This window comes from Lepisma saccharinum, chromosome 1 (assembly GCF_977018435.1).
Source record: "Lepisma saccharinum chromosome 1, izLepSacc3.1, whole genome shotgun sequence".
Taxonomy (NCBI): domain Eukaryota; kingdom Metazoa; phylum Arthropoda; class Insecta; order Zygentoma; family Lepismatidae; genus Lepisma; species Lepisma saccharinum.
In genome coordinates, this window is record NC_139229.1 from 178,275,117 (window position 1) to 178,299,668 (window position 24,552).

The 24,552-nt window shown below is 38.1% G+C and overlaps 1 protein-coding gene across 1 annotated transcript in view; it reads left to right on the plus strand.

Annotated features, from left to right (window-relative positions):
• The first annotated feature begins 1,257 nt into the window (after positions 1-1,257).
• Positions 1,258-24,552, plus strand: part of LOC145990308 (long-chain specific acyl-CoA dehydrogenase, mitochondrial-like) — a 46,720-nt gene continuing 23,425 nt past the window's right edge. The window contains exons 1-7 of the mRNA XM_083126005.1: positions 1,258-1,393; positions 9,909-10,052; positions 12,221-12,358; positions 17,246-17,410; positions 20,682-20,910; positions 23,187-23,402; positions 24,053-24,180. Coding sequence (XP_082982131.1) covers positions 1,278-1,393; positions 9,909-10,052; positions 12,221-12,358; positions 17,246-17,410; positions 20,682-20,910; positions 23,187-23,402; positions 24,053-24,180 — 1,136 coding nt within the window. The 5' untranslated portion in view covers positions 1,258-1,277. The remainder of the gene's footprint in view (positions 1,394-9,908; positions 10,053-12,220; positions 12,359-17,245; positions 17,411-20,681; positions 20,911-23,186; positions 23,403-24,052; positions 24,181-24,552) is intronic.

Sequence of the window (24,552 nt, forward strand, 5' to 3'; positions counted from 1 at the left end):
CGCTCAACAACAATATTTTTATTCCAAGTCGCACTGAACCTTAAATGACTACTTTCCTTTTTTCACTCTCTGCGCGATTTAATCACATACAGAACTATGCAAAATGTAACACTTAGAACTTTTTAATCTGTACACACACGTCGCGGTCGCACAAATACAAGTGCGCGATCACGAAAACATCAATTCGCGAAATTCTACAACTCCCAACTCGAACAACCAATAACATTGTAGATCAGTTATTCTGCTTTACCAACGTAGTTCAAGATCTAAAATGTTATTGGTTGTAGTCCTAATTACGCTTGCCTGTTACAGTATTCCCGATAAATGTACTGAAATTTTCTTTCGTGTCTAAAAAATGTTACGCGCAGGAAGTGGATCCTGAATTATTAGCTAATGCAGCTGCAAAACAATGTTGTTTTTACTGAAAATCATCATTTCCACTTTCAGAATTATTCCTGCAGCAATGATCAATTTACGACAGTACTGGAGAGATTTAAATGAATATTTGCAGTAAATGATAATGCATATACACCTATAACGATATTTAGAAATATATTATTAATTTATTATCATTATTTTTTATATCTCTTCTCGAAATCGAAAAGTAATCGTGACGTTTCCTGGACACATTTTCCTAAAAATAAAAATATTTGTGAAAAAAAGACAAACATATATGAAACTTTAAATAAAGTTGCCGTATAATCTACAGCTTGCGCTTAGTTGAAAAACAATCCATTATTATGCTGATAAGTGGTATATTTTCTATTTTAAAAAAATGTTTTAAACGAGTTGTCTGCACTGCACTTTCGTTTCGATTCGCCCAATGTTTCGCATGTGACCTCCTCAGAGGATGACTCTTTATTCTATTATAGAAAAATTGTTCTGATTTTATTATTATTTACATAATTTGAGCTAAAAGGGATTAATATATCGCGTCGAATAACATGGGTACCTGAGGGAAACCCTGGGGGGGGGGGGTAAAGGCGGTCAGGGGCGTGATGCTGATCGCATCAGCCCACTCACGACCGGATCAAGAAACCCACACCCATTATACGTCTTCATGGCGTGGGGCTAAGCACAGGGGAGCACTTTACCTTTTTAAGGGATTGATATCTCTTTCAAATTTGGTTAAACAAATGTGATGAAATCTTGAACGTGAACGAACAAATAGAACCAAACGATCACAGAGAACGATGCGTTGCGTAGTATATAATCTGTGGTTGGCAAAGGGTATATTTTGTTTTGTGTGTCTGTGTATTTACGTCTGTGGCTGGTTTATGGAAAGTTGCTTAAGAAAGATGAGTCAGCGGTGTTTATGTTCAGCTTTACAGCTGGTTCGAGCAAGAGCAGTTAATTGTAGTGTTATCGAAAATTTCTGCAGAAACAGTACAAAGTATGATCATAAGAGTAGTGTGATATTTATTAAATGTATGAAATAAATTGGGAGTGCAAGGCAGAGATATGTCCAGTGTCGGTAATCCTGAAAGTTCATACGGTTTTGAAGAAAAATGTGCGCCAACTACAGCACTGTGCCATGATAAATTGCATGGATTTCTATAAAATGCGAATACACATTGAGCAAATTTACCACAAAGGGTAACAGTTTGTTATATAGGAGACACATTAAAATCGTATAGTTTGTGTTTCGCATGGTTCGTACTTACCAATTGTGTATTGCGGAACATAGTTCAACGTGCCATTATGATTTTTAAACGAAAACAAACAATTTTTCACATACAGAGCGATTTTTTGTATTAATTTCTTCGCTTCCTTAACACACAATATGGCGGGCGCATCTTGACTCACGTTGTAGGTATTCAGTGTTTCCAACCTTCTTCACCGAAAAATTGTACATTATGCTGGTAGCTGATGGATAACCCCACGAACCATTTCCTATTTAAGGTTAGGTTAGACAAGCATAGTTAAGAAAAAGAGGTTGGAAACACTGTCAGGGGCTTATGTCATCAAACGTACACAGCATGCAGTTCACGTAGCAAAAACAATTGCACTTGTGCGTCTGTGAGATATTTCTCTTGAAAAATACATGATTTCCCGGTCAAATAGATTCTACGATGAAAGAAAATACCTCGACAAACGTTGGAAACCTTAGAGAAACTCATTTCCGTAAGTAGTTTCTTCTGTAAAAATGAAGAAATGTGTCTCCGATATAACGAACTGTTACCCAGATTTCTTCATTTTTACAGAAGAAACTACTTCCGGAAATGAGTTTCTGTAGCATTTTGAAAGTTCGTGGAGGAGTTTTCTTTCGTCGTGGAATCTATTTGACCAGGAATTCATGTGCTTTTCAAGAAAAATATCTCTCCAACGCACAATAGACGTTACTTTTATTTGCTTCCTCTACGTGTACTGGATGTTGCATATGTTTGATGACGTAACTCCCTGTCAGTGTTTCGAACCACGTCGTTGTTTTGGAACAAGATGACGTGTCCAGGGTGCGTCATTAGATTGTTGGAGGGTGTTGAAGATGGTTCGTGGGGCTATCCATCAATGATTTGTGGGACTACCTGTGCATTTAACTATGCTTGCCTAACCCAACCTAACATAACCGTACCTGAAATGGTTCGTGGGGCTATCCGTCAATGGTTTGTGGGGCTACCTGTGCAAATATAGTTAAATGCACAGGTAGCCCCACAAACCATTCATGGATAGCCCCACGAACCATTTCCGGTAAGGTTAGGTTATGTTAGGCAAGCATTGTTAAAAAAAATATCCGTGCATAATGTACAATTTGCGCAGGTGACGAACACGAAAGTAGGTATTTTTTGGTGAAGAAGGTTGGAAACACTGCATACCTACTGGTGATGCACAACTCGACTAAAGCTGAGCCCGCCATATTGTGTGTTACACAAGCGAAAAAAGGAAGAACAATAATTACTGTTAATGTGAAAAATTGAAATTATTTTCATGAAAAAAGCAAAATGCAACCTTGAAGAATCTTCCGTAATGCAGAATAACGTGAGTACGATTGTTAAAAATGATGAAATAAACGAGTGAGATGTGTTGTGCCATTACAAAATTGTTACCGAGAATTAATGTGCAAGGACATGTGGGTTGGTTCATTATTTTTCATATCCTATAGAATTCAATCTGGGTGGACTTACCGTCCGTCGATTGTACGAAATTTTGATAGAGATTCCAATTATGGCTCTGAAGTAGTGAAGCCTTGAACTGCATTAATGACTTTCTCCAAGCTTCTAACTACTTCCACAATGGTTTCTAGTATTCTAAAGCACTTCCTAATGCTCCTATAAAACTTGTGAAAAATCATTAAACATTTAGAACCTTTAGAGTTCCATTTCTTCGAAGTATTGATAGAGATATTGCCTTTGGGAGTCATATTCGTTCATCAGGGTGAGAGACAAAGAAAGCAATAAGCGATTGTGGGTAAAGAAATGGCTCGAGTTCCGGTTGTTTAATTCCGAATTAATTAATGTCCACATGCATTTTTTACATGGTTCGTCTTCTATTTATGTCTGTTAACACATACTTCAGAGTCTGAGTGATTACTTACTCCCATATAATTCTGTAACTGTATTAATCTAAAGTGCTCTGTATGTCATATATATTTATACAAAACTAAAAGATGAAAAATTTGAGTCATTAACCACGTTCGGCGAGCCAGACAACTGCAAGATACATCTGAGAGGAAACACATCAGTACCAACTTCCGGCTTAAGATTGTTGAATGATAAAGCAAGTCTCTTGCAGTCTGTGGATGAAACTAGCCAATGTAACAATTAGGATACAAGCTGTCAAGGGGAAAATTACAGACAATAAATATATCCACAGGGTGGCGACAGACCTGGAAAACCTGGAAAACCGGGAAAAGTCAGGGAATTTGAGGTGTCAAAAAAAGTCAGGGAAATGTCAGGGAATATCGTCTTCATTGACTTCAAACACTCTTTGACGAAAATTGTTATAACTCTGGCACTATTGGAGCAATCTACTTCGGATAAGTTTTGTTTTGCAGCTAAAACATCATAGCATGCAACCGTGTACAATTCAGAACGCAGAACCGAGGAAGGTGATTTGGGGGGCTGCGACCCCCGAATTTCAATGAAAAAACCGTAAAAATCTGGAGTTTGCCCCCTCTTCTCCCGCTATTTGGGAAGAAGGCGCGAACTTTAGTATTCTTTTTAAAGAATGTACATTTCTCAAGAGAATGAAACATGTTTCATGTTCTTGGGTGTCATACAAGTTCAATAATAAGCCAAAATGTGTTTTCTTTTTTTCTTTTACGAAAAATAGGTAATTAGCATTTTTGGAGGAAAATTGTTATAACTCGGGCACTATGGGAGTAATCTACTTCGGATAATTTTTGTTTTTCAGCTAAAGCATCATAGCATACAACCGTGTACAATTCAGAACGCCTAACCAAGGAAGGGGGGTTGGGGGCGCGACTCCCGAATTTCAATGAAAAAAACATAATAATCTGGAGTTTGCCCCCTCTTCTCCCGCTATTTGGGAAGAAGGCGCGAACTTTAGTATTCTTTTTAAAGAATGGACATTTCTCAAGAGAATGAAACATGTTTCATGTTCTTGGGTGTCATACAAGTTGAATAATAAGCCAAAATGTGTTTTCCTTTTTTCTTTTACGAAAAATAGGTAATTAGCATTTTTGGAGGAAAATTGTTATAACGCGCACTATGGGAGTAATCTACTTCGGATAATTTTTGTTTTTCAGCTAAAGCATCATAGCATACAACCGTGTACAATTAAGATCGCCGAACCGAGGAAGGGGGTTTTGGGGGCGTCACCACCGATTTTCAATGAAAAAAAACAACAAAAATCTGGAGTTTACCCCCCTCTTCTCTCGCTATTTTCGGGAGAAGGCAAAAACCTTAGTATTCTCTTCAAAGAATGGACGATTCCAAAGAGATTGAAACTTGTTTCATGTTCCTGGGTGCCATACAAGTTGAATAATGAGCCAAAATGTGAAACTATTCGCAAATGTGTCATAGATATGTTGCGGAGAGGGGGGGAGGTTGGTCATCAATATGAATTTACCCAGGCTTGCTCCAAACCTGTGTCAGAGTTTCAACCCAAACAGAAGAGTATGAGGGTCCAAAAAGCACATTCATTTCGTAATCAGCACCATGATACCATATGGTTTCATCGGGCCAGAACGACGTTACTCTGATGATACCATAGCTATAATATCATCGGGGGAGTAAAGGTTATGCCTCTAAATATTACGTGGAAAATGCATTGAATTATCATTTTTTCTTGTCCGTATGGGAGTAGTAAGGAGACAGAACTGTCAACAGATGGAGGGGATGGGAGCAGGTGGCGCAGTCCGATAGTTGTCGGACGTCGTAGTAAGGCATTTTGTTGGGCAAACTGAAGGAACATGGAAACAAATAGTTTCCATTGATACATACGAATTTTATCGAATATCTCCACCCGACAAAGTATCTCACTACAACATGTGACAGAAATTGCATTCATGGGACTCTTATGATTTTTGTTGGATGTCTTCGGACTGCAACATCCAACAAAATTCGTATGCATAAACAAGAAGAGCTTTAGACTGCAAATATGCTGCTGGAATTTTATTACTCGTCTGGCTCACTTCACCTCATTTAATGTAGCAGTGCTTACAAAGGTTTTCCTTCATCATCCTGACGTATTACTGGTTTCACACAAGTTAACATACGTTTACAATGACATTGCACTATTCTTAGATATCAAGAAGAATCCAACAAAACTGGATATATATTGAATACTATCACGAAAAAGTGAAACATAAATCTGCATTGGTGAACGTTATAAAAATTGGCAAGTGCATGCTCCCAACCTCAAATTTACTGCAACACTATGAAATTAACGCCACTCTCTGTCCTGTCTGTTTAATCTCGTGAGAGATGGTCATTAATCTCTCACTGAGTAAGGTTAATGTCCAATATTATGAAATAAAATACTAATAATAAATACGTAAATATTTTAATATCATATTTACTCGATTCATTCAATCATAAAAGCAGATCACTTTCTTCAAGAATTGACTTTTCTCTGCCAGCCCTGCTAAATTTTCACTTTCCATCTACTGATTTATACGAGGGGTGGCCAGAAAGTAATTTCCGATTGATTTTTCGCAAACGCCAAAACCGTGAAAAATGGTAATTGCTGCGAAGTTATGTTTAGGAATGTGCTGTGATGTCTGGACCCATTTTTCGCCCTTTCTAAATATCGAAATAATGAGAATTTGGCATAAAATGCGAATTGTTGGCATTTTTAGTATATTTTTTTTTAAAGAAACAACGAAAACTTTCATGAAATCCAACTTTCTTGTCTTTTCGAGGCCATGTTTGTGTACATAGAACATGCAAGTTTTCCAACATTTTACTCAAGAGTAAACTATAGAGTTATACGTACATGGAATATTTCCGACAGGCACATTTGTCGACCGAGTATTAATGGAGCTCAGTCGTTAGGGCGTCTGACTACTATGCAAGAGACCCGGGGTCGATCCCCTACGGGGGAGAACCGGGTTGTTTTCCACCTATTCAAACTGCTCCGGCACCCACCCAGCATCACATGAAGCTGGTACCTTGAGGAAACTTTGAGGGATCAAGGTAGCCAGGAGCGTGGTGCTGATCACATCACCCCCACCTTTAGCCATGATCACGAAAGTGTGGGGCCCTAACTCCACACCCTTATGCACCTTCATGGAAAAGTTCAGGGGAGCACTTTACTTTTACTTCCTCAAGAATCTGTTCCAACATATCAAACTGTCACGAAAATACGTAGACCATGTGATCTACAATTTAAAATAATCGTTTAAAAGCACAATGGAGTATTAAGTAACGGTATATTTGGCAGATAAATGTTCTAAAACAAATACGCGAATTTTGGGAAACGTAATACTGTCAAGTCAAAAAAAGATAATGCCAATTTTTGGTGCCATAATATATCGGTATCTGTCACGTGAGATCGATTGATTTTAATTTTTTGGGTGCGTCGCCTCTTATGGTCATTATACACCCTTCAGTATCTACGGGGAAAATTCCATTATCTAAAATCCTTACCTTAAAATTAAAAAAGGGGTACGGAAAATAACTTTCCCAAAATAACTTTCAAGATATCAAACTCTCACGAAGAGACGTAAGCCATGTGACTTACAATGGGAAACAGTAGTTTAAAAACACCATGAGGGAATAATTTCAGATATTTGCCAGAAAATGCGCTAAAATGAAAATGTGAATTTTGAGAAAAATAACACCATATAGTAAAAAATAAAAAATAAGAAAATACACCAATTTGAAAAAAAATAACAAAATATCAAGGTCCCTACCGATTAGGCATAAATAAAACATGAATATCCATTGTAATTTATTGCATTAGTAACAGTGAGTCTTAACCTAATTTTGGGCCTAATCACCACCGTTATTCTGGCATTTGTAGTAGCATGGCACTAAATTTTGTATGTCCATGGTATATGTGTCGGACAGCAAAGACTGGAACTATCTCTACCGCAGTGTAGCTGTCAAATCCTTTCCCTGCCAGAAACCTCTTCAGTTAAACAAAGAGATGAATGAAAGTCGGTACATTCAAGGCCAGGGCTGTACAGGGAGTGGTCCATTAACTCTCACCTGAAGTGATGCAAAGGGCCCGTGTGTACTCAGCTGTATGGGGTTTTGGAGCTTTGGCACCATTGGAGCTTTTTTCAGGATCCCCTCGTATATATGAACTTTCAGAAGCTTTTATTATTAGAGTGTTCCTGTTTTAATGTATGTTTAGCTACATCAGGTACCTATACAATGCAATTCTATAAATTCCTTGCGTTAAATTTCTAATACCTACATAACCTTTTCGACTGTATTAAAGGTATAACTGCATGTTGTCAGTTTCACAGTACTTCACTTGGATATACTGTACTGAAGCAGAAATCCCATTGATAATGTAAGGAAATATGACACTTTATTTTGTTCGATTCAATTGTTTCACTTATATGCAAGAGTTAAGTTGTTTGCTTTACAGAGAAGAGAGCTTTATGCATTGAAAAATGAGTCCGCACTCATGGTTCTTGCAAGCAGAGGGTTCCAAACCTCAGTGGAAATATGGAAATATCAACATATAATACCGAGAATATATAAGGAGACTGATAAAATACAAACTGTATTTCTTAATCATTCACTCTTATCTCATTTAGTCGTAACTTTAAAAATAATCAGGTATTTTATTTTAAACTTACTGCGTATGAAAAAAAATTATTAGAATAATTAAATCAAGAAGACTTAGGTGGGCAGGCCATGTGGCACGAATGGGAGAGGAAAGAGGAGTTTACAGGATTCTTGTTGGGAAACCAGATGGTAAGAGACCTGTAGGAAGGCCAAGACGAAGATGGAGGGACAACGTTGAGATGGACCTAAAGGAAATCGGTAGGGATGGGAAAGAGTATATAGATCTTGCTCAAGATAGGGACAGATGGAAGGCCTGTGTTGCTGCAGCCATGAACCTTCGGGTTTAAGAAGGCTAGAGAGTTAGTTAGTTAGCGTATGAAAAAATTCCATAATCCTTCCCTAGCTTGTGAATTGTAATAATTTTCCAAATTCACTATTTTGCAGTTTGAATTCAAATCATAGATAATAGAGAAATTGAGTCAATTTCATAGAAGATAATATTGGTACTTAACAAATCCATACCTGGATCTGTATGAGTTTAGTATTTCCATTTGCAAAAACATAGATTTTGTTTAATTTGTAATTGTCATGGAAAAATGTAAATTTTGTCCTGGAAAACCTGGAAAAGTCAGGGAATTTCATTTCTGCTTGTTTGTAGCCACCCTGTATCCAGGAAAGAATGAAAAAAGTGGCTACTCTTCTCGGAAAGTGGATGAATATGATATATCTTTGGTTGTATGTTTAATTGGATTTAAGTAATTAAAACCAATTTTGAGTTCATTTTCATCTTCATAATATTCAATCAAAATATTCTTTTGTGAAAAGAACCTAACCACATTAGGTCTCATTAGAGACATATATACTTAGCATTCATGAAAGTACATTGTATTGTGCAAATCGTATGTCGAAGTCACGCTCTTGTTGTTTGAAGCAAGCTAGATATTCAGTGAACGTGGTCTTGATATAAAACAATTAAATTCTTTCTTCTTACACTTCAATTTAAAGATTTTCAAACTATACTTTATTTATCTTGAATACTAAGAATGTTTTCAGACATCACCAGGAATAACTGTAGTCATTCCCAAAATAACTTTATCTCAAACTGCATACATCTCCACGGACACTGCCATCTTGCAAGATCTTGTGCAGACGAAACAAGACAACTTCTCCTTGACTTGCTCTGGCTGCAAGATGACTGTAAGTGTCTGAATCCCAAGAAGCTCTTACTCTGTAAGGCATGACATCAACTTCCATCCATCGGATACTAAACATTCAAGATCTGCAAGATGACTTGAAGTTGTCTAGCTCACCAAACGGGGCTAATGTGTGACAAGGGCAAGTTATCCGAAGTTAAAGGTATTTCTGGTACAGTATATTTTGCTCACTCATAGTATCATGTGTTTTGCACTAATTGAGTGTGTATTAGCTAACAAGTAAGCATCTGCGCATGCTCTGTTTTTTCAAGATCAAAATGTGAGCGCATGTGTTCCAAAGGTGAAGGTTTATTAACCTTTTGAATATGCTTCAAAAAAGTGGAGAAATAAGGAGGTGCTCAGTTATATTCATACAATTCACATGAATTTATCCTGTGGCATACAATTTTATGCTCTGAGCATTTTGAATTTCTCACAAAGTAATTTTACACTGGTGTATATTATTTTATGGTTGTTGTGTCAAGCAGCCAGTTCAGTCTTCTTTACTTGCAAGAAAATCTGATTTTCAGTTTCGCTGCATTACGTTTTTTTCGTACTTTTCTTCTTTCAGTGATGCTTCAGCACGACCACCTACAGGACAAATGTCAAATCTCTGTGACATAGGAAGCCGCTCTATTTTTACTCCAGAACAGGACATATTCAGGGAAAATGTGAGAAAATTTTTTAGGGAAGAAATGGTTCCACACAGAGCAAGGTATGTACGGTGGGAGCAAAATGATCATAACTTCAGTTGTTACTTAAATTCATTGGTTATTTTCATGTCTTCAGATATGATATTTTATTTCTATCCAGATACCTGCTTGATCTGGGTATTTGATTCTTTCATAAGAATTATGTGTTAATGCACCCTTTACAGATTTTAATAAACAAACAAATCATAACAGTTATGGATGTATTTTATGCCACCCCTAGTTAAAAGAACATAAATATGAATGCATACGGTGTATTGGTTTCTCTCTCTAAAATAGTTTGGATACTATTCCAGATCTCAGTTTGTCACCTTCAAATGTAATTCTAATATTTCTCCCCTCACCCTCTGCCAAATTTTTGTGTTTACATTTTCAGTATATTATAGTTAAGAAATAATTATGTATATTAATTTTATATCTTGTACAGGTCCAGTCCTGATTAGCCTCTGTGCATAAAATGGACTTAAAACAATAATTCAACAATATACAAGGTGTACAACTTCGCTTCCGCTGTTTTTCCCCAAAAATATGACGCTGTAATGAATAACATTGCTTACCCAGGCATTATTCAAAGTATTGTCATCGCTGGCCACTACTTTCTCCCATCTTTCGGGCAGCGTACGAATGCCGCGTCTAAAAAATTGTTCATCTTTGGAGGCGATCCACTTTTTGACTTCTTCATAAGATCGGAAGTGTTAGTCAGCCAGTTCATGAGCTATTGATCTAAACAGGTGATAATCAGAGGGAGCGATGTCTGGAGAATAAGGCGGGTGGGGTAGGACGTCCCATCTTAATGTTTCCAAGTACGTTTTCACCACTTTGGCAACGTGGGGGTTGTGCGTTGTCAAGCTGCAAAATCACTTTGTCGTGCCTCTCGCTGTATTGCGGCCGTTTGTCCTTCAATGCTCGGCTCAAACGCATTAATTGCGTTTGATAACGAGCACCTGTGATTGTTTCACTTGGTTTTAACAGCTCATAGTACACGACGCCGAGCTGGTCCCACCAAATGCAGAGCATGATCTTGGAGCCATGAATATTCAGTTTGGCCGTCGAAGTGGAAGCATGGCCCGGATATCCCCATGATTTTTTGCATTTTGGGTTATCGTAATGAACCCATTTTTCGTCCCCGGTCACAATCCGATGCAGAAATCCCTTCCGTTTTTGCCTCTGAAGCAACTGTTCACAAACACACAAACGCCGTTCAACGTCTCTTGGTTTCAGCTCATACGGGACCCAAGTTCCTTCTTTCTGAATCATACCCATGCCAATTCTTCTTGAGTTTGACGCGAGTCTTCACTCAGCAATGTCTCCAATTCTGCATCTTCGAAAACTTTCTGTCTTCCACCACTATGCCGGTCTTCGACGTTAAAGTCACCGTTCTTGAAGCGTTGAAACCACTCACGACAGCCTCTCTCACTTATAGCATCCTCACCATACGTAGTGGAGAGCATTCGATGAGCCTCAGCCGATGTTTTCTTCATATTGAAACAAAAAAGTAGAACTTTCCGCAAATGGCGAGAATTTGGCTCGTACACTGACATTTTCAATCGCGAACAACTTCACGATGCACACACCACTCGACTAATGTTTGAATGGGGTTATCTTAACAGAGGTCCAAGCTAACTGCGTGACGTCTGCGATCTGCTTCTTTCGAACACTACTTCCTGTTGTTGCCACCTGTCGGAAAACAGCGGAAGCAAAGTTGTACACCTTGTAGTATCACACTTAAAAAAAACACGTCCAACTGGCTTTTTGTAAAGCAGTTTAACCAGCTCTTATAGGTTTAGAAATATGAACTCAGCCATAAAAACTGAACTAAATTCAGTGATACAACAATGCTTTTTGCAAACAGAATCTGTCAAGTGGCTTTACATTTGGTGATTTGTTGTCCAGGCATCAAGTTCCATTGCCACTGTTTCTTGGCTTTCGAGACCAGAGTCTGCTACTATTCGACTAAGCAGGAGCTTAAAAATAAGTCTTGGACTAATAAAATATTACATTGATGGAGTTATCAGTACTTTATGGATAAATCACTATGATATGGCATTTGCTAACAATCATTTCAGCTTTGCTAATGTATAGTGAATGTATTTATTTGGGTTAGAAGTACCAATGAATTCAGTTTAAGAGTATTTATTTATTAAAACATAACTGGAAACATGTTTCTCTCCAGGTGGGAAGCTGAGGGTTGTCTGAGTCGTGACATCTGGCAGAAAGCAGGCACTCAGGGACTCTTGGGAATTACCATCCCTGCAGAGAAAGGAGGGATTGGCGGTACTTTTTCTGATGCAGCTATTGTCATTGAAGAACAGTAAGTCACTTGTTTTCATCTTTACCGGGTGTTTCAATAAATTTTATATCATTTTGTAATCTAGTAACATTACCAATTCTCGTGCAAATGATGTGAAAATTTAATAGTATGTGTAGAAACACCTCAAAAGTCAATGTGTAATGTGGTTTGTTTTTGTCTTTACTTGTATAGACATGTCATTCACTGGAAAAGAAAAGGTATTTTGTGTGTTGGATTATGCTCGAACACAGTCCAACAAGATTTGTGAGGGAATTTGCCAATTATGCACCAACTGCAATGCAGATATGGACATGGTACAAAAAGTTCAAAGGATCTGGACGTCCACCAGCATGGGACGATATAGTCGACCGGGTTCGGGGGACATATGTGCGAGGTCCCAGGAAGTCCATAAGAAGAGCAAGTCAGGAAAAACCAGATTCCTCCTACGACAGTTCGGCGTGTCATAAGGAAACACTTGCAAATGACATTCTTTAGGCTGCAGCTCGTTCTGGCCTTAAAGACAGATGACAAGCAAATGCGCAAGCAATTCTGTGTCGATATATCGTTCGCCAGACCTGGCCCCTTGTGATTTTTTTTCTCTGGGATTATGTGAATGGCCTCATTTATGTCCCTCCTCTTCCTACAAGCTTAGAGGAACTCCAGCAGAGAATCACCACTGCACTGGAGACTGTTACCGCATATGGAACATTTGTAACAACCACAAACCTTTGAATTTCTTATTCTATTTCTTATGCATAAATTTTGTTGAGTTGAGCATTAAAGCTGTGTAGTTTCCTTTACCTTGACTAAAGTCGGGACGCTCTAGCAAGCAGCGTGGGACCACCCACTCTGGTAGCGACGCGCTGTTGCCGGATTGACCTACTTCAGGATTCTCGCGAGCCCACAGAAACATGAGGAAGGCTGAACTACTGCAGCTCCTTATGTTACACAAACCCCAGTTCCCCATATATCGAATAGACAAGATTGCAGAAGAAGCGGGACATACGGTGGTCCGTCTCCCGCCTTATCATTGTATGTACAATGCAATCGAACTTATTTGGGCACAGGTCAAAGGGCTGGTAGCACAGAGGAACACTTTGCCACCTTTTACACCGTCTAAAATTTTGCAATTGACAGAACAGGCTATCGGGGATGTAACAGCAGATAGGTGGCGTTCGGCTATAGAACACACAAGGAAGATTGTTTCCGAAGCATGGGAAAAGGAGGGAGTTGAAGAGCAGGAAATGGAGGATTTTGTAATTTCACTTGGGCGGGAAGACAGCAGTGACAGTAGTAGCTCAGATGAAGATGTTCCTTTACTAACCAACAATGAAGATGATCTTGGGATAGCGCCACTGCAATGGTAGCCGGTAAGCAAAAACAACTGATTCTTTAACTACTACTTCTGTTCTTTCATTCATTTTTTATGTTTTTACATACAGGTAGCCTCAAAGCATTAATAACACATGTACCAAATGTATCATTAATGTTAAGGAAATCGAGCAATTGCCAAGCGTTTCGTTGTAATTTATTGAACTCTGTATTGCCAGAGCCTGTATTCTCATATAGCTCCCAAATTATCTCACTTCACACACCCACATGTGCCTCCCCGATGGCACAGTGGTAGGGTAAGTGTTGTCACCTTGTAATCAAGTAGTCCTGGGTTTGATACCTTGTCGAGGCACATAGTGGTTCGGATCCCACTTCCAACTGTAGGTCCATTCCAGATTAGCCGTAGTGTGCATAAAGTGGACTTGAAAACACCAACTCAATCAATCAATTCACACACAATTGATTTGTTCTTGATAAATTCTTCTCCGTAATACAGTAACTCAGTTCTGTAAAATTCTGTTTTGGAGGTGAATTTTTGTAGGTTCCTCAAAATATAATTTAAAAACGTGTTAACGAAACGAAGTTGTACGTAATTTGTTTATACGTAATTTGCCCTAATTTTCAAGAAATACATTTCATTTGTACGTTATGAAGCTTCAACAATCGCGGCGTGACAAAGAAGGCAAAGAGAGGCGGCATGAAATCAAAGGAGAACGATTTGCCACAGTGTTGTTCATAACACAAGATGCATTTTCTTTTGTTGGTAATTGTGATACGATACAACATAAGTAAAAAGATGCCGGTAGCTGATGCTTGCAATGTACCATAATAAAAACACAACAAAGGTTCTTTCAGTGAAGGTTTTCGGTTGCTGTGTAGAGCAGGAAGATAAAATGTTTCATGCTTGCCAGAATGCCCGAGCTTGCCAACAGCTGACTAGCCTGTCCGTGTGTTTGTGCGAACGTGGCAACGTAGAAACCCCCCAGCCACATGGCAACCAACGAGGAGACAGAATTTGGTCACGTTCTGCCGTTCTGCGTGCTGATTGCACGCCGCTTCTTATCGCGTCCGTACAGTAGTTACCGAGATATTTACATGTGTAATGTTATCAATTTTTTTTAAACACACTGTATTTTTGAGACACATTTGTTCCAAGTGTGCCGTATATGTGTTATTCCCAGTTATTCATTTGGATTTCAAATGAAGCTTTTATTGTTATTCTTAACAGTTGATGTTAACAAGTTCAAGAGTTCTGGCTGGAATTACTTATCTTGGAGAAAAGTAAAATTATCTTTCCAATGCCACAAATTTCAACATGTTTGGAAAATAGATTCCTATTTCAAATTCACATTTAGTTCCACAGTGGATGTTATTGCATTTTTGCAATCCATTTTTTAACAGTAATGATAAAAAAATCACAAAATGGGATGTAAATGCTTCGTGACCTACAGTCCCGAAAGAAATGGTCAACAGTTTGCCAAAAGAAGCCTTTGTCAGGCCAACAATAAGGTAACCATGTGCTGGAAAGGTGTGGAATGTTCCATATAGTCTCTGAAAAGAGCCAGAAGATGGGACTAAAATTGAGTCATACCTAGAGGCATGCAAATTTCGTTTTTGACGAAAACACGAAATATGAAATAACATGCGGTAATGTTCATTTTTCACGTTTCTGAAAGGTCTGAGGTGCATTTTTCTACCCTATTTTGTCACGAAATAATGCGAAATGAACTGCAAAATGCGAAATTGACTCTTAAACACGAAATTTTCCGTTTATATACCGACACGACACTTTCTGAAGTCTGAAGTATCCTGTGAGTTATGCAATTCACGGAAAATTGATTAATTATGCTGTAAATATTTGAGAAGCAAAAATGGACCCCTTTACAGAGGAATAAACTTAATACCCTGGTAACTACATAAATGTGCTATTAAAAGGGGTAAGTTTATTTTGTGTAATAAGTGCAGTTTTTAAATCAAATTTAGGATTATATTCACAATTTTAAAACCAAAATGTCATTTTATATAGCACTTTTGATGTGATTATTCACCGCTGTAACACCGAAATTTTATTTTATTTACCGCTTTTGAACCCGAAATTGACTCTGTTTTTGTACCGAAATCTTGCTTTTTTATTTACCAAAAATATGTGCCTCTAGTCATACCTTGTGCCCAACCAAGATGGTATAAATAGGTGACGAGTAACACAGGTGTCAATCAGCCATCAACAGAGAAATATGAATAAGAAATAAGTGTACTAATAACGTACAAGTTATTGTATTTCAAAAGTAATTAAGGTTAGATAAACCTTCTTAAACATTAACATCAGTAGCATAACACATCCTGAGAAGGCCGAGGGCAGCCATTTTGTTAGCAAGTCTTATCACTGTGTCACATAAAGAGGTAGGGGCAGTTTTCTACAACTATAGAATAGAGTGGTCTTTATTTAATCAGGCTTTTTCGGCCTAGTGGGCCATTCTTACAACCAACCCTATGTAAAGATATCATACGTCAAACCTCCTAAAGAATTTACTTCATATTTTTTGTTGTTCTAATTTGCAATTGTTAGGAAATAAAATGTTATTCAGACTGACCAGTGTAAAACTGTCTGGTTAACCTTATCTGTTTCAAATGTTTTTAGGTATAGTTAACATTCCCAGTGCTAAATTTTATATAAATTGAGACACTGTGTTTGGGAAGGATTCGTACCGTCTAGCACAATGTGAGAAACTATAGTAAAGAAAAAAGTGCCCCCATGTATATTGCAAGTATTTGTTATATATACAGCTACATTTCTGTAGTATGCACATAATATCACTGAAAATAACACTTCGTAAGGTGTAAGGAAAACATTAAAGTTCAAACCCTTTTTTTCTCTCACATTACACCCTCTTAATCCATGGTGGTTGTGTTTCTTTAAAAGATATTGTTCCTTGTTGCTTGATCAAGCTAAATGTTCTATCACTGATGATCTTTTCATGATTGAAATACTGTATTTGAGACCCACACTGAAAGATCTTTATTAGAAAACTATATGAGAACAGTAAAAAAGCAGTGTGAGATTTTTAGATAGATATGCTAATTAAACATATTGATGTACATAAATATTCATAGAATAAACATAAAATATTGGCATTATTGACGACTAGAATATGCTGACAGGTACTACCTAGGTATATATATATATATATTCCCATAAATTTGGAGCTAGTTGAAACCTTTCTTCACCTAGAAAGTAAAATATCTCATGTGTGTGCCAGTAAAATCTAAAGCATGTGGGTCCCGGGTTCGAATCCTGGCCTGGATGTTTCTGAGTGTCAATTCATCAATTTCATCATATCATCATTCACCCCCATCTTTGCAATTAACGAAAAGTGGCACAGAAGAGAAGTAAAATAAATCAAATCAAATCTGAAGCATGTTGATAACAGGAGACTTAAAATTTCTCATTATATTTACATGAAAATCAATATTCTGTTTTATAATTAGCACCCAGTTTTAGAAATGGAACCCCCACATCATAAATACTGGGTGCACTTGTTACAAATTGAAGTAAATATTTGTATGGTTTCTTTCCAGAGCTTATGCAGAGAGACTAGGCCTCAATTTCAGTGTCCATTCTGATATAGCTTTGCCGTACATTGCCAAATATGGGACGAAGGAGCAGATTCAGAAATTTATTCCAGATTTAGTTGCAGGGAGACAGATCTTAGCAATAGCAATGACTGAGCCTGGAGCTGGGAGGTAAGCTGTGTGTTGTTTGGTGTTTATATGAATTCATAATGTAATGTATAACATTTATGTAGGTACCTGAAAAATTTGTGTATAAAAAGGGAAGAGTGCATACAATTTAACAAAACTAAAGTTTAACAGTATTAAGTGAAGGTAAATTACGTGTGTGTTTGGAGGAGGGGGGTCGTCAAGTCAACTACAGTTTTTCTATATCTTCTAAAACATCTCTTGAAGTGTTAATTGACTTCTACTGACATTGTTCCTTACTACACACCCCATACTACTTTTGATGATACAGATATTTATGTCATGCAAGAAAAAATACACACCATTCAGTCATAGTGCCTACAGTACATTCCACCTCTGCCCGAAGCAATAAAACTCACCTTCGTTCCCAAAAATTGGGAGCTGTTGACCTTTGACGCAGATGTGGAAGGGGCAGTGAAGGTACAGATAAAGAAGTTCCCTTATAAAAGAACTTTCTAAAATCTAGAGAATCTTCTACCTAAACTTCGGCTCATAAACAAGATGAATGAATGTAATAGGTTCTGTCTGCATTTTCACTTTTCATTTCAAACAAATTATACAAAAAATAGTTTTACCTAATGACCTAATGTCAAGGGGCTGACTGCAGTGCCAGGGGAGCTGAGCCCCCATCCCCCCAGCTCCTGCCTGTCTACGAGCTTGCAGTTTTGGGGCAACTCTAACAAGGGCAAAACAGGACTAAACATGGATTCAAGATATTTTGGTACACTGCAAGGTGCATCTTTCTGGAGTGGAGACAGAGGAGCACTTTTATGAAGGTGCCTTATTGGCCGAGTATGTTGAGTATTCCTCAGTTATCTGGGATTGATTTTTTCTGCCTGTCTGGACATATCTGTTCCCTTGTGTTAGTCTTTCCCACACATTTATTTTTATCATTCATCCTCATCGTTGCAAATATCATGAAATAGAGAAGTTAAATAAAAGGAGGGAAAAACAAAAATGCACAAAAAAATCCATATTTCAAAAGAAAATACAAGAATTCCTAAAAAAAAATTGCATACTTACACTTGTAAAAACAAAATAAACTATAAAAAGTATACTTTTTATGAAATTCAGGTGTATGATTTTTAATGTCCCCATATACATTCATAAGAAGTTAAAAAGGAAAAGAGGAAAAACACACCAGACACTGGAAAAAATTAAATTTCCATGGCCACGAGCTACAATGTCAGTGATAAAAAGAAGATGGCAGAAAATGTAGACCTAGACCTGGCAATGGTGCAGGTCGAAAACTTCTGTTTACGCTATCTTTTTTCTATCACTGACTATGCAGCTTGTGCCCACTTTTATCCACTATACATATACATGTATACATATACATGATTATGCATGCAATATATATATATATTACTTAATAGCCCTTTCAGTGAATACCGATCTCCTCTTGTAATCTCACTGCATCGTCTTCCATCTTTTCTTTCAAGCTGACAGTACAGAGAAGGTGCATATTATCATATGTTTTATGTGTTGGTGAGTATTCCTTTCTCTATATGAATATTAGTAAGGAGCAAGTGTGAAAATGGTAACTTATATTGTGCAAATTGGATATTAAAGTCTAAATATTTCTAGAAGTATTCTATGATATCCTTAATTATTTGAGAACTCTAATAGGTTTTGCGTAGAAAATCAAGCTTTGGAGTGGATATTTGTTTTCTAAAAACGTAGAAAAATGAATTACACCATCGTGTTCATATCTTATAGGTAGGGACATTGAATCTTCGCGATGCACGAAGTCGCAAAATGTGAAAAAAAGATGCAATTTTGAACATTCTGCACGTAACTACACCCCCAATGATGAAATATGCATGAGTTTTATTCGCGAAGTAATGCGAAATGTGTGCTTTTCTGCAAACTGTCAATTTGTAACGAAACGTTTGCCTAAAGTTTCCTACCACTTGCAGCTTTCATATGAATCGCAAATATTTCGGGGGGGGGGGGGGGGGTTTGGGGGTCCCCACTTAAACTATCCTTGCCCCACCCAATCGCCGGTACTGGCAATTACAGTTGAAATCTAATCATGTACTTGTGTATGTGTACAGTATATAAAAATGAAGTAGTTTATCAATTTATAGCTCTTTTGTATGTTGTTTGCTCTCTTGATGAAAATTGTGTGCCAATTTTTTTTTACACCACTGGTATATACCGCTGATCTAACATTTTATTTACTGCTCTCCTCAGTTTTTCTTTACCATAAATTTGTCTCCCTACTTATAGGTAAAGTTGTTTTGCTGATTTATCTGTCCGTATCGATACAGTAGCAATTAATGGGCATCTGTAGTTGTGTAGTAGAAACTATGCTACCTTGTATTTAAAGGGTTCCAAGTCTTATCGAAATCTGATCAAGTCTGGTAAATGCAGTAAACAGTGGTTTGTATCCCAGTTTAACGTCCTCAGGACAGCTGATACCTATACCTACCACCTATACCTACCACCGTGTGTATCATACTCAGGATGGCTGCTACCTACAGGTATATTGCAGGCTGAATATGGTGGTTTTATGTCCATCCGCACTAATTTTTCAGAAGAGCTGATTGAAGTTTGATGCATGAACTAACTAACTAACTCTCTAGCCTTCTTAAACCCGAAGGTTCATGGCTGCAGCAACACAGGCCTTCCATGTTTCCCTATTTTGAGCAAGTTCTATATACTCTTTTCCATCCCTACCGATTTCCTTTAGGTCCATCTCAACGTTGTCCCTCCATCTTCGTCTTGGCCTTCCTACTGGTCTCTTACCATCAGGTTTCCCAACAAGAATCCTGTAAACTCCTCGTTCCTCTCCCATTCGTGCCACATGGCCTGCCCACCTAAGTCTTCTTGATTTAATTATTCTAATAATATCTGGACATGAATACAAATTATGTAGTTCTAAATTATGTAACCTTCTCCACTCACCTGTCTCCTCATCCCTTTTAGGTCCAAATATTTTCCTAAGGATCTTATTTTCAAATACTCTCAATTTATGTTCCTCTTTCAATGTAAGGGACCAAGTTTCACAGAAGTTTGATGCATGTTGATTTTTAATACACTGCAAAATTTGTGCAATGATTTTATTATTGTTGATAATTCACACCACTTGACATCCAGATATATCGCTTTAGAACATGACTCTAAGGGATTTTTTTTTTCTCCATTAAGCTAACCTTTTGGTGTTGATAAAATTAGCAGTTTCATTTTCCTTGGATCAGTGTAGTCTCTTTTCAATATTGAAAGAAGGTAATTGTGTTGTAACTATTTCCAGTGACTTGCAAGGAGTGAAATCTTATGCTAAAAAGGATGGGGATGATTACATTCTAAACGGAAGCAAGACTTTCATTAGCAATGGAAGCATGTGTGACGTAGTGATTGTGGTAGCTGTTACAAATAGAGAAGCGAAGGCAGCTCATGGAATCTCCCTGTTCCTTGTTGAAGAAGGGATGCCAGGATTTAACAAAGGGCAGAAACTGAAGAAGATGGGGCAGAAATCTCAGGTTGGTAAGCGATAACAGAGCTCATGATCTCATGTTCATACATTTTGATTGATTTTTTTAAAAAATTATGAAACATTCAATTTTGCAAAATTGAACTTCTGGTTTTATTTTTAAAATTTATTTCAGCTTAGTTGAAGAGTGGAAGAAGTATTTGATACCTCAATCATCCAATCCAATGTCAGACACCTTCTCAGCAGTTTTGATCATTACTGCATTCTTCCATTGAAAGTGACTGTTAATAACATTAACGATAAATCAGGCGAGGCCAGGCTGGCTCGGTAGCTCAGTGGTTAGAGCAATGGCATGGTATGCCAGAGACCCGGATTTGAGTCCTGGTCGAGCCTGCATTTTTCGCTGAAAATTTCTATGTAGTAGATCTCCTGTGTGTGCCTACTCCACAATTATTTCAAGATGTATTGTAATCCCCAGGAGCCACGGAAGTACTACAGAGGTTTAGTGATGATTTCAAATTGCACCTACCTTAAGAGAAACCATGTCGCCATTATCGAGAGTGCTCTATTTGGTGGCCCTTCATCTTGACAATTGCCCAACAGCGAAGTTTCCACTGTAGGAGACTGCCACAAAGTGTAGTCATGTCCAGCCTTAACCACTCCTCCTGACAGGGTTTCCATAGCCCTTCAATGGTGCAGGATCTCCAGGAGACAAGGCTCATTTTAGTGGGCCGAAGGCGCAAAAGTCCATCAGTGGGGTATCAGGTGACTTCACTGGAATGTCTGTGAAAGGAATGGCACGAATTCGAGTTTCTTCTGCCAGAAACAGGTTGAGGGAGATGTGTGACTTGACGCCTTGTCTTGATGCACCCACACACGATTCTGGTCCCTCCCGTAGAGATGGGGAATGTCATGGCAATAAACGGGTGTCAGGACGTTAGCCTGATAATAATCAGAATTAACCTTCATATTTTTGGCAACATGATGTATGGTCAGCTTGCCATTGGACGAGTATCCAGCAATGATCATGAAACCTGTGCCAAAACTTTCCTTACATTCAGTGAACCATCTTTAAAAGTCCCTCGCACCTGTCGATCGATAAAAAATTGCAGGTGGCTTGAGACAGTCATCAAGATAAACATATGCCTCGTCCAATGTAACAACGAACTTTCACTTTTCACCTGACAGGTGCCGCTCATAAAGCTTTCGACAGTTGGTGTGATGTTCCTGGGTGTGTTTTGGCAAGAGCTTATGAACATGCACCATGAGTCGCTTTTCCAAACCCAAGTCGCGGTGAATGATGGTGTGCACTGTCTTGAGTGATGTTTGTAGCCGGTTCGCGATACTTTTCTGTGTGGTTGGACTCTCCCTGGTGACCAGCACCCTTACATCCCGAATTGTAGCTGTTGTGGGGCTAGTGGCAGGTCAGGGGTTAGGCTGTTTCAGCCCCAGAGATATCATCCGACGCCTTGCCTTACCTGCCCCTTTCAACACCTGTGATATGCCATTTTTGGACACAGTGAATCCACGCTCCTTGCACAGTTTTATAATGTTACTATAACTGTAGTTTATGTCGGAAAGAGCAGTTATGTTAACCCTCCCAATATGCACTGATTTTCGATGGCATTCTTCCCGATACACAATGACCACACCTGTCACGCACAATCAACGGTCCAACGTGCCCACACGACTGGCAGCTTCTTTCTCTTCCCGCTTGGTGGTGCTGCAAGAGGTGTGCAATTTCGTCACCAAAGATCGGAAATAACCTCTGTAGTCGGTAAGGTGTCTGATGCAATGCAGGAGACCTGGGTTCAATTCCCAGGGTGCTAATCACCTTCAAAAATTGGCCAAGAACGAGAATGTGTATGACCCTAAATCCACATCCCACTATGTGCCTTCATAGCACCGCAATGTGCACCTACCTACTCTAATACTCCATTCAGTAAGAACATAAAAATGTATTTTATTGCCTAACGCAACACTAAAAGCACTAATAAAAACACTCCAAGTGTTAATTGTTCAAAATGTTGAAGATTCAATGTGTATTAGCGTGTTCAGTTTTTTTAGTGATGTGTGCTGCAAAATAATTATCTCTCTCATATCACATGTATTTCTTTTACACACAGTACTGGTGCTAAACTGTACACGAGTATTGTGCAGTGACTGGAAGATATTCAAACTACATAAATATCAGCTTGTATTAGTGATTAATTTTCAACTAATGCTTTCTGACTGATACATCGGTATGGTATCGGCTGAGCCCTACTTGTATCTTTTAAGTGTATAAATGTTTTGTTGTAGTCTTATTTCCCAGTTTCTTTACAGGATTTGGCTGAACTGTTTTTTGAGGATGTACGTTTACCTAAATCGGCTCTTTTGGGAAACGAAAATGAAGGCTTCTATTATTTGATGGCTGAACTGCCCCAAGAAAGGCTATCAATAGGCACAGGGTCTTGTGCTCATTTGGAGTGGATGTTTGAGGAAACAAGGAAATATGTGAAAGAGAGGAAGGCTTTTGGAAAAGCTTTAATAAATCTGCAGGTAAAGCCCCCTTGTTGACTGCCGTTTTATTTGCTAAAAAATGTAGTTCAATTTTCAAATAATTTCATATATATTGTGTAACAGCTGGGCTTTATCCAAAATTTTTCATTTGGGGGGGGGGTGTATGTTTGTGATCTATTTTAGGTTGATTAATTTTTTCATCAATATTTATAGTTATTATTCTGTTGTATTTAAGGATTGGGGCAATTATTTGTATTTCATTAGGTCTATGAATCTGGTATAATATATTAGATCTTTCCTAGTTGAAAATTCTTCATTTTTTAATTATAATATATTATATACTATGCTGGGGGGAGTGTGATTTCTTCTCTATTTGTCTTCTGGGGGTTTAGTTAATAGTTCATTTTATTACGGAGTTGTAAGAGTATATTTAGAGCTGAAATGACCATTAATTGGGCCTTTGTGAAAAATTTTAAGATGGTGTTGAGCACATTTGGGGAGGTGTTAGGGGGTTTTTGGGGGTGTGTGAATAAATCATTATGTAACAGTTCTGGTTTTGACTTTAGAATATCATAAAAATGACATGAGTTGAATTATTAATTTGCTTGTCTTTCCCATACCCATACATGAAATGTGCTAAACGGAATGACACACAATAAGAATATTAAAAGAAACAATTTCTATTTCAGACTGTACAGCACAAATTGGCTGAAATGAAGACTGAAATATGTGTTGCACGAGCATTTATCGACCAGTGCATTCAACTTCATGATGCAGGGAAACTTGATCATGGAATGGCTTCAATGACAAAATATTGGTAAGGAGATGTCAGCACCAGGATATACATTTTCAATATCAAAACTTGCAATACGACACTCATTATTCCAAACAATATTTTTTTGGAGTATAATGAGTATCGTATTGCAAGTTTTGATGTTGAAAATTTATATCCTAGTGTCCCCAATAGAAGGTGCCACAGATGCATTACACAGATGGTTTATTGAGATGAAGGTTAAAGGTAAAGTGTTCCCCTGTGCATAGCACCACGCCATGAAGGCGTATAGGGGGTGTGGGGGTAACGCCCCACACTTTCTTGATCCGGTCGTGAGTGGGGGTAATGTGATCAGCATCACGCCCCTGACCGCCTTTACCCCCCGGGGTTTCCCCCAGGTACCCATGTTATTCGACG